At 37.3% G+C, this 11503-nt stretch overlaps 1 protein-coding gene across 1 annotated transcript; it reads right to left on the reverse strand.

The window, feature by feature from the left end:
- Positions 1-762: 762 nt before the first annotated feature.
- Positions 763-2961, reverse strand: LOC143922579 (uncharacterized). Its single transcript, XM_077445884.1, has 3 exons — positions 2762-2961; positions 2320-2484; positions 763-1822 (listed from the first exon to the last, which is right to left on the reverse strand). Exons 2-3 carry the CDS (start codon positions 2478-2480, stop codon positions 1045-1047), a joined length of 939 nt encoding a protein of 312 aa, XP_077302010.1. The 5' UTR covers positions 2481-2484; positions 2762-2961; the 3' UTR covers positions 763-1044.
- Positions 2962-11503: the final 8542 nt, after the last annotated feature.

Here is an 11503-nt window from a genome sequence, read left to right on the forward strand (position 1 = left end):
GGTGTCAAACAATCAGAATTTAATGATGTCGGCTTCCTACTCTTGTTGCAATCATGTGACTCAACTAAACGTTGCCCGTTTGATTTATTCAATTCAACATTCGGAAGTATGCATGTTATAGACATATTACCATCTGGTTGTTTTGCATCAAAGACAACAGTTCTCCTTCTATTATTAGTATTATTATCTTCAAAGACAAAATTTTCTTTATTCAATAGCTCCATTTCTAATGTCGGTATACAAGATGTCATAGACATATTACCATCCGGTGCTCTTGAATCAAAAACTATAGTTCTTCTTCTATTTTTGATGTTATCGTCTTGAACGACAACATTTTCTTTATGTAATACTTCTATATCTGAATTAGGTATACTACATGTTATCGACATGTTACCATCTGGTGTATTTGAATCAAAAATTACAGTTTGTCTCCTGTTTTTAGTGTTGTCGTCCCGAATGGCAAAATTTTCCTTATTCAATACTTCCATATCTAAATTTGGTATACCACATGTTATAGACATATTTCCGTCTAGTTCCTCCGAACCAAAGACTATAGTTCTTCTTTTATCTTTGCTACAGCTATCAGGATTAGCTACAGTAGCCGGAGCTACACATGTCATGGACATATTACAATCTACATCTTCCGGATTGAAAACTATTGTGGTCCTTCTTTTATTTTTGGAACGAATTTCAAGATCTGCATCAGTTGGTCTAGAAGCAGACGTCGTGCACGTCATAGACATATTTATCTTTGTTTCTTTTGAATGTATCGGCTCTGTTTGTATTCTATCTTTAATAGGATTTTTGGTGTCATCTAAATTAAATTCAATTGAATTGTGAGAATTTTCCAGAATGTTTTGAACATGATAATGATCGTCAGAATTTTTCTTTTGTTTATCTTCGATATCATGTATCATTTGCGAAATTGCTGTCATTATAGATATGTCACATTTAGAAGATCTTCCCGCATTATTTACATTATGACTTGGAACTGTAGAGGTCCTCTTTATTTTTGGCACATCGTTTCTTGCATTTTTGTTTTGCTTACATTCTACATATATCGTTGATCATTTGCGAGAGCGCGGAAGTTATTGATAGATCGCAGCTCTTTTGCATTACGTTTCGAGTCGATGCAATGCTGTTTTCATTCGAGCTGTTTTCATAGTCTTGTTGGATATCGTTTCTAGCGTAACGATCGTTGTAAGCATTCATGTCGTTTTCAACATCGTTGAATTCCTTCGTGTACATCGGAATTTGTATATTTTCTTTATCGTGCATCCATGTTTCTTTTTTATCTCTTACATCGGGATAAACAAAAGTATTCGCCACGATGGGTTTTTGCTTTGTGGATTCATTCGTCATGATTTGAACGGGGATTGAAATAGTTTGCGTGATGGACATGTCGCTGTCGTCGCACACGTCACTTTTAGGCGACTGTTTAGTTACAAGTTTCTCCAATTTATTCTCTCCATCCGTCAAATTGAACGGAGCATCTTTTTTTATTTGAAAATTGATGAGAGCCTCGGTACGGTCGGATAGGAAAGGATTCGTTATGTTGAAACAAGACGCATCGGGAACATTTTCGCTGTTGATTTTCGTCAGACTGTTTATCATAGCGCTGATGTTCACGCACCGATCATCGTCTTCCATATCCTCAGCGGCATTTTGCTCGCCTTGAGACACTCTCTGTTGATTGATGGATGCTTCCAGCTTTTGAATGAGAGATTCGGCTACATCACTAGTTTCGGAAACATCCGGCTTGTTTGGTTCTTCGTAAAAATTGTGCCATATTGTATTTCCATGATCGGTCATTGTGAAGAGCCTGTGAATTGAAATATTTTAAATAAATTAAATTTGTTGACCAGTGAATTTTAAATTTAAAAAAAAATACAAGAACACGGCAACTTGAAAGACTTTTGTGACCTCGATGATGCTTTATATGATGATAATATTTTAATTTGACATCGATTGGTGTCATTGTATTACAATTTTATTTAATTGGCCCCATCCATTGTTGTGAAATGACCCGGTTTATAAAATTGATCCAACTCTTGCAGTTGTGCCTTGCTTTTTCTAGTCCTTCAAAGCAGTAAATAGTTATATTAATTATTTACAGGCATATTATTTTTCTTCAATTGTGTATTTGAATGTATGTATACAGAGCAACTATAAAGCAACCATGTAAAGCCAAGTAAAGTGTGCCGAGCTTGGGTTGAACTTTTTAAACATCATGAAAATTAATTTATTAACTACACGATACCTTCAAAATTTATTTATTATTTTTTATATATTTTCGGTTTATTTATAAAATAATCTTACGCGACTCCTTTTTTACTCGAAAAGCTGACTCGTTTATTTTTATCAAACGTAGTTCCATCATTCTCTGCATCATTTTGTTCCGCATCCAGATCCGATAGTGGATTTCTTGCTTTGGGTGGTTTTAAAATTGAAGAGCGCCGCCGCAATTTTTCTGGTTGCATTTTTCTGAAATGAATTTATTTACATATAAAAAAAAGGGAAATCTCAATTTTTTAACAGGAATAGAATCTTAAACGAGATATGGTCAAAAATATAATTTTGTTCCGGCCAAACCGAACATTTGTTAAGCTAAATTTGAATAGGACAATCACACAATCGATCATTAATGGGTAATATTGATTGCTGACGCTTTGTAATGATAAATTTGAATAAGAGTAACCCGTCAACAGAACTCGTTATTGAATGAATTCGTTATATTAATGATGAATAGAAGTAGACTTACGTAGAAAGCAGTCGCAACGGCCATTCAATGACAAGCGCAACCGCAACCGCAACCGTCGAATTCCAAACGTTTGAACCACACGGCTGCCAACGTGAACGTGACCGCGACCCATGTGTCAACTCAAAGTGTTCGACAAGAATTTTACCAATATTAATGGAAATATGGCATGTTAAAATCGTTGATGCTCATCCACAATACTGATAGAGTGGTAGTTATTCTAGGAATTTAAGAAATATTAAACTCCTCGATAATTCGAAATATGAAATTCGAATAGGGAAAACGCTGCAGTTGTTGGCCATTTGATCTTTAGTACGCGGGACAGGTGTGTTGACCGTGTCCCGGTCTAACAAAACACCGGTTGTGTTTGTAAAAGATATATAACTTGTATAATGATAACAATGCAGTAGTTCGAATCAATTCGCTAAACTCGACAAATTTTCGAGTACAACGTGCAGTAAGGCAAGGGTGTATATTATCTCCAGACCTATTTAATATATGTATATGGAGAGTATATAATGCGTAGAGCACTGGATGGTTGGAAGGGTGGAGTGTCCATTGGTGGAAAAAAACTATCCAATCTTCGGTATGCGGATGACACAACGCTCATAGCTAATAATCATGAAGAAATGGCCGAAATGATCCGTCGTGTTGAGACAGAGAGTAATGTGCTTGGACTCCATATAAACCACCCCAAAACAAAAATTATGATAATTGACCGTCACCAACAGCTGCAAAACAACAACTCAGCTTTAAGCGGTATAGAGCTGGTTGATAATTTTGTCTATTTGGGGTCACTCATATCTATCAACGGGGGGGCAGCGAATTGGAAATACGGCGCCGGATTACATTAGCAAAATCGGCAATGTCACAACTAACGAAGATTTGGAAGAAAAGAGCCATTACAACTGCTGTCAAAATCCGTCTCGTGAAGAGTCTCGTCTTTTCTGTCTGCCTTTATGGAGTCTAGACGTGGACCATGAAGGCGGCGGCGGATAGACAGAGAATCGATGCCTTCGAGATGTGGTCCTGGAGATGGCTACTGCGCGTGCCTTAGACCGACAAACTTAGCACGAATGTGTCTATTCTTGAAGAATTAAAAATCAAGGATAGACTGTCAACTATATTGCGGTTGTTCGGCCACATTGCACGAAGAGGTGAGAAGAGCCTGGAGCGGTTGGTTGTGGTTGGTAACGTCGAAGGCAGAAGAAGCAGAGGCAGATCCCCCACATCCCCCTGGACTGACCAAGTATCTGCAGTGACGGGCGCTTCCAAGGTAGCAAGTCTTCGCCTGGCCGAATTAAGAACTCAATGGAAGAAGCTGGTTGACCGGACATCATAGTCACGATCCTCAGTGATGAGGGAACCGACAGCAATATATATAACGGAAGGTATACCAAAGCTACTCACTTTTTAATTTCCTTAGAGACGGACAGTGACGTTGGTAATGAATTGATATGGCAAGTAATACGAAATTTATAGGGAAAAAGTGTCGATTGTTGCAAATTTCACAATATATGTCAAAATATCTACATATGCACTATCGTATTGCTTTGACCTAAAAAATGTACCAAAAATGCATTTTCTCAATATTTTGAATTTCAAAATATGAACTTTGTACAGACACAGTTGACGAATTCGGCTTACGAAATGTGAAAAAGTGCACGCAAACCATATCTACGAAACGATGCACTGACTCACAAGCCTAGATCTAGGGGGTGGCAAACAGGGCATTTGCCAAGGGGTGGCGGATTTAAAGGGGCGACAAATATTGGCATAAAGTAGAAATCTTCAGAGTTCCTGTTTCGCATCCATATAGTCTTCTTCTTTTAGTGCCTTATCCGTTACCGGAAGTTTGCAATCATGTTTCCAATGATGACTTTGTTGACTGCTATCTGGAACACGGGAAGAAGAAGGTCGTCCTGGCTGAAAAACCTGAGGCAGTGGTTCAACCAAAATACCGAAATACCAAAATACCGAAGATTGGATAGTTTTTTTCCACCAATGGACACTCCACCCTTCCAACCATCCAGTGCTCTACGCATTATATACTCTCCATATATATATATTAAATAGGTCTGGAGATAATATACACCCTTGCCTTACTGCACGTTGTACTCGAAAATTTGTCAAGTTTAGCGAATTGATTCGAACTACTGCATTGTTATCATTATACAAGTTATATATTATTTTTACAAGATGTATGGGGACTCCCATGTCCAGTAGAACTTTCCACAGATAGTCCCTGTTCACAAAGTCAAAAGTTAAGCCAGTTTGTTTAAGTCTTTTACGTTATTTTATCGTAACCCAAGTTGAATCAGAGATGAAAGACTTACGATGTTCATTTTGCGGTGTTTGATGTTTTCTGGCATACCGAATTATGAGATCTTTAAAAATTTTCCAAGACTCTTCTACATCTAAATTAGGATTTATTTGGAATTCTGCATCTTTTTCTCTGATTACATTACCAAAATTAATTACATCATCATTGGTGAGTTTAATTGCTTTATTTTGATGTCTTTTAATAATTTTCAATTTCAGTCGAAATTTAGCAACAAGTATGGTCAGATCCGCAATCTGCACCTGGATATGTTTTGACGTTATGTATCGATGATTTCCATCTAGAATTTATTTATATATATTCCACCTTTCTACCATACTCCACCTTTCGTAATAAATATACTTATATATATATATATACATATAATAATATTATTTATTGTATTTACTTTAGATTTAGCGGTGTTCTTCTCAACCTGAAAGATGGGTATATGTACGAAGACCAGATTCGGATCCCAAGATTCAACTGTTGGTATTTATTCTGCAAAGGCCCCGCCGCCACCCAATACTGAAGATCTCCCTCACCCTCCACCACCTAGGCCTTGTTTTCAAATTAACCCCGCAACTCCCCCTGCTGCACAGTAGACATGGAGATATGGAGCTATATCTTCGAAGATACATTCTTCATCTTAATGATATATTTGCACATAAATATAATTTGCACGTAATCTATAATTGGGTCAGATGTTTTTTTGTTATATTTATTCTACATCTGAGGCCTGTTGATTTTTCAATAAATAAATTCATAAGATTTTTCGAGGCTCAATAAATTTGTGAGAAATTTTAAAGATCTATTATTTAATTAGACCACCCACATTTTCCACTTTTCTCGACACATATTTACGTGCATATGTATGTAGATATGTGCGTACATTCTCCCATATACGTAGATCATAGATATTCGGACAATGAATATATCCGGCAAATTCCAAGTTACGGTGAATCTTTTTCCATTAGTGGAAATATACACATTTATATACATATATACATATTTATATATGTGCATATAATCCAGAATGTTCATGCAGTTTTCACTGTATTTCGCAATATAGAACGAAGTTCTTTAAGCGCAATCGTTTAAGCGCCTTTGCCAGTCATCTTCTTTAATTTTAAAAGAGGCACGTACACGCAAAATATACATATTTACGAAACGATGCACCGACTCACAAGTCTGGATCTAGGGGGTGGCAAACTGGGCATTTGCCCAGGGGTGGCGGATTTAAAGGGGCGACAAATGTAAGCATAAAGAAGAAATCTTCAGACTTCCCGTTTCGCATCCATATAGTAGTCTTCTTCTTTCAGTGGCTTATTCGTTACCGAACGTTTGCAATCATGTTTCCAATGATGACTTTGTTGGCTGCAATGGTATTTTGGTTGAACCACTGCCTCAGGTTTTTCAGATAGGACGTTCTTCTTCTTCCCGGGCCTCTCCTTTCGCACATATTTCCTGGGATGATGAGATGCAAGGGTTGATATGTTTCGGGGAGTCGCATTGCGTGACTAAAGTATTCGAGTTTTCGAATCTCGATGCTCTTGGCGATTTCTTTTGTTTTCTTCATTCGAGACAAAACACACTCATTTGTAACCTTTTATGTTCAGCTTATCTGTAGCATTATTCTGTATACCCATATTTCAACTGTTTCTATGTTTTCATAATAGTTTCAGTGAGGGTTCACGCTTCCACTGCGTATGAGAGAACTGAGAATACATAGCATCTCACTATCCTCATTCGGGTTTTCAGGGATAAATCTCGGCTACATAATCGTTTACCATGCACCCTTTTTTTTGATCTTTCGACTTAAGATCTTTCGATTTTCGATCTTTGCCTTCCGATGTTTGCGTTTTCCGGCGTTTCACAATCGGGGTCGTCACGGAGACCTACAATAATCACCCTGGCTTTTTCTATTCGGCATTTTATTTCATTCGTAAGATCCCACTTGGCATCTAAATTATGTAGAACCCTAATATACGGTCTTGTTGACTCTCTCCAGAAACACTCCTTCGACATTGCATGTCAATCCATCAGACTTGCAGATATTCATGTATTTTGTTATTTGATATTCAATTTTAAACCGTATTTATTACACCATTCGGTCACTCTGTTGATGAGTATCTGCAATCCATCTCTACTGTCTCCCACAAGTACAGTGTCATCTGCATAATGCAGATTATTTAACAAGACTCCGCTAACTTAAATCCCCTTTTCGGTTCCTGCTAATACTTCTTCAAATATTTACAACACAATCTACAATACTCAGCTGCTAGGGATTTCCATCGGGAAATTCTACTATGAAATTCCGGTGAAACTAGTCTTCATAAACGTTGACAAATGAATGACATGGATTACACGACCCATGTTCAATGTATTTTTTTTTTCAATAGCGGATAGTATTCTTGTTTACTTAGTACATGCTCAAAATATTATACAACGCCTTTCGGCGTTTTTTTTTAAGCCTACGTACTTGCAAGCAAAACGCGTTGGACTTGTTGGCAATAACTTTTTGGCAATGGACTTGTTGGCAAAAAACATATTTTCAGCTTGATGAAATATAAGACAACAGTAAGTTCTTCTTTCGATATTTCATTTCTGACTGTGTCTCCCCTAGAACTCGTTATGCCACCCAAAAAGCAGAATTTTGAATTTTTGAAACTCCCTTGGGAGAGTCTGGGCCTCCCAAGAAGGCTATGTGGACCCAGGTTGAGAAACGCTGCGCTAGAGAATCGAGGTTTTTTTTCTGTTGTTCTCAGAATTATTTTGTCGGTCCTGCCGAAGTCTGATAATGAATACTTTGGTCACGTAATGTGACACCCCGAAAAATATGAAAAACCCTGCATCTCTTTATCCGAGGAAAGAGCGAAAAGTGCGAAAAGAGAGGCCCCGAATGAAGAAGGACGTCCTGGCTGAAAAACCCGAGGCAGTAGTTCAACCAAAATACCACTACACTGTTCCGGGCAGCAGCCAACAAAGTCATCATTAGAAACATGATTGCCAACGTCCGGTAACGGATAAGACACTAAAAGAAGAAGGCTATATGGATGCGAAACGGGATTTCTTCTTCATGCCAATTTTTCCACCCCTTTAAATCCGCCGCCCCTGGGCAAATACCCAGATTGCCACCCCCAAGATGTGAGTCAGTGCATCGTTTCGTAAGTATATTTTGCGTGCACTTTTTCACATTTCGTAAGCCGAATTCGTCAACTGTGTTTGTACAAAGTTCATATTTTGAAATTCAAAATATTGACAAAATGCATTTTTGGTACATTTTTTAGGTCAAAACAATACGACAGTGCATATGTGGATATTTTGACATTAAATGTTGAAATATACAACAATTGACATTTTTTCCCTATAAATTTCCTAGTACTTGCCATATCAATTCATTACCAAAGTCACTGTCCGTCTCTGAAGAAATTAAAAAGTGAGTAGCTTTGTTATACCTTTCGTAATAAATATTTATACTTATTATAGTATGTATGTATATACATATAATAATATTATTTATTGTATTTACTTTAGATTTGGCAGTGTTCTTCTCAACCTGAAAGATGGGGATATGTACGAAGACCAGATTCGGATCCAAAGAGTCATCTGTTGGTAGTTCTTTTGCAAAGGACCCTCCACCACCCACTACGGAAGAAATACCTCGCCCTCCACCACCTAGGCCTGGTTTTAAAATTCACCCCGCAACTCCCCCTGCTGCACAGTTGACATGGAAATATGGAGCCTAATGTTCGAAGATACATTCTTCGTTTTAATGATATATATATTTGCATATAAATTTAAAAGATTTTTCGAGGCTCAATAAATTTGTGAAAAATTTAAAATATCTATTTTTTAATTAGACCATCCACCTTAATCTATTGACACTTATTACAACTACGAATATAGACGAGAAAATGACAGAATATATTGAAATACAAAGAGATTGAAACAAGGATGCATACTATCCGCAATTATCTTCAATCTATAATCCGAAACATCTACATATTTTAAGAAGAATAAGCAAGAGCCGAAGAGAGGATTAAAGTTAGCGGAGTCTCGTTAAATAATTAATCTGCATTATGAAGATGACACTGTACTTATGGCAGACAGTAGAGATGGATTGCAGATACTCATCAACAGAGTGACCGAATGGTGTAATAAATACGGTTTAAAATTAAATATCAAAAAACAAATTTCATGAATATCTGCAAATCTGATGGATTGACATGCAATGTCGAAGGAGTGCTTCTGGAGAGAGTCAACAAGGCCGTATATCTGGGTTGTACATACTTTAGATGCCAAGTGGGAGCATACGACTGAAATAAAATGCCGAATAGAAAAAGCCAGGGTAACTATTGCATGTACATATGTAGCCGTGATTTATCCATGAAAACCCGTATGAGGATAGTGAGATGCTATGTATTTTCAGTTCAGTATAAGAATACCCAGTGGAAGCGTAGACCCCCAGTGAAACCATTATGAAAAAATAGAAACATTTTAAATGTGGGTCTACAAAAGAATGCTACGTATATATGTAAGTTTACAAATGAGTTTGTTTTGTCTCGAATGAAGAAAACAAAAGAGTCATGCATCCTGGCTGCTCAAGTCTGATAATGAATACTTTGGTCACGGAATGCGACACCCCGAAACATATCAACTCCTGTTATGTTTCCATTATCCAAGGAAATATGTCCGAAAGGAGAGGCCCGGGAAGAAGAAGGACGTCCTGGCTGAAAAACCTGAGGCAGTGATGGAGGGCGAGGTACATAGATCTTCATTAGTGGGTGGCGACGGGTCCTTTGCAACATTAGTTGAATCTTCGGATCCGCAAATTTCACAATAAATGGCAAAATATCTGCATATGCACTGTTGTATTGTTTTGACCTAAAAAATGTACCAAAAATGCATTTTGTGAATATTTTTAATTTCAACATATGAACCTACAAACATAGTTGACGAATTCAGCTTACGAAATGTGAAAAAGTGCACGCAGAATATATTTACGAAACGATGCACTGACTCACAAGCCTGGATCTGGGGGGTGGCAAACTGGGCATTTGCCAAGGGGTGGCGGATTTAAAGGGGCGACAAATGTTAGCATAAAGAAGAAATCTTCAGACTTTCCGTTTCGCATCCATATAGTAGTCTTCTTCTTTCAGTGGCTTATTCGTTACCGAACGTTTGCAATCATGTTTCCAATGATGACTTTGTTGGCTGCAATGGTATTTTGGTTGAACCACTGCCTCAGGTTTTTCAGCCAGGACGTTCTTCTTTTTCCCGGGCCTCTCCTTTCGCACATATTTCCTGGGATGATGAGATGCAAGGGTTGATATGTTTCGGGGTGTCGCATTGCGTGACTAAAGTATTCAAGTTTTCGAATCTCGATGCTCTTGGCGATTTCTTTTGTTTTCTTCATTCGAGACAAAACACACTCATTTGTAACCTTTTATGTTCAGCTTATCTGTAGCATTATTCTGTAGACCCATATTTCAACCGTTTCTATTTTTTCATAATGGTTTCAGTGAGGGTTCACGCTTCCACTGGGTATAAGAGAACTGAGAACATAGCATCTCACTCTCCTCATACGGGTTTTCAGGGATAAATCACGGCTACATACATACATACAATAGTTTATATAATAATAGCTTTTTATATACCTCTTATGCATTTCACATGGTTTTCGTGTAAGTGGTAATTTTTTATTCTATTAGGCATTTTATTTCAGTCGTATGCTCCCACTTGGCATCTAAAGGACAACCCAGATATACGGTCTTCTTGACTCTCTCCAGAAGCACTCCTTCGACATTGCATGTCAATTCATCACATTTGCAGATATTCATGAATTTTGTATTTATTACACCATTCGGTCACTCTGGTCGCGGCTGATCTTTATTGAATAATCAACCGAGCACAATGATTGATCTCTCCTTCTTAACAATAATATTCCCGTAGATGTAGTTTATCTTGACTTTGAAAAAGCCTTTGATAGAGTTCCTATCGATCGGCTTTTACTAAAACTCGAGCATATATATATAGGTGTAAGAGGACGGCTACTTGACTGGATCAGATTATTTTTAAAGTCAAGATAACCCATGTCTTTCCTACAAAATATACAAACATTCCATTGATTACGTCCAACATCAATTAGAGCTTGGTATCATCACCACTTTCGACCTAAAATGGTCCTCTTATATTAACCATATTGTGAACAAATGTTATTCTTTTTTGTATGTTATAAAACGTGTATTCAATTTTCCGTATTCAACTTAACTATATTATCAAATATTTAAAAAATTTTTATCGGACCTAAACTTTTATCAGACCTAAACTAAAAAAAGGTATTTTCAAAGTCAAGATAGACTACATCTACGGGAATATTATTGTTAAGAAGAAGAGATCAATCGTTGTGCTCGGTTAAAATA

Source organism: Arctopsyche grandis, chromosome 2 (genome assembly GCF_051622035.1).
Source record: "Arctopsyche grandis isolate Sample6627 chromosome 2, ASM5162203v2, whole genome shotgun sequence".
Lineage (NCBI taxonomy): Eukaryota > Metazoa > Arthropoda > Insecta > Trichoptera > Hydropsychidae > Arctopsyche > Arctopsyche grandis.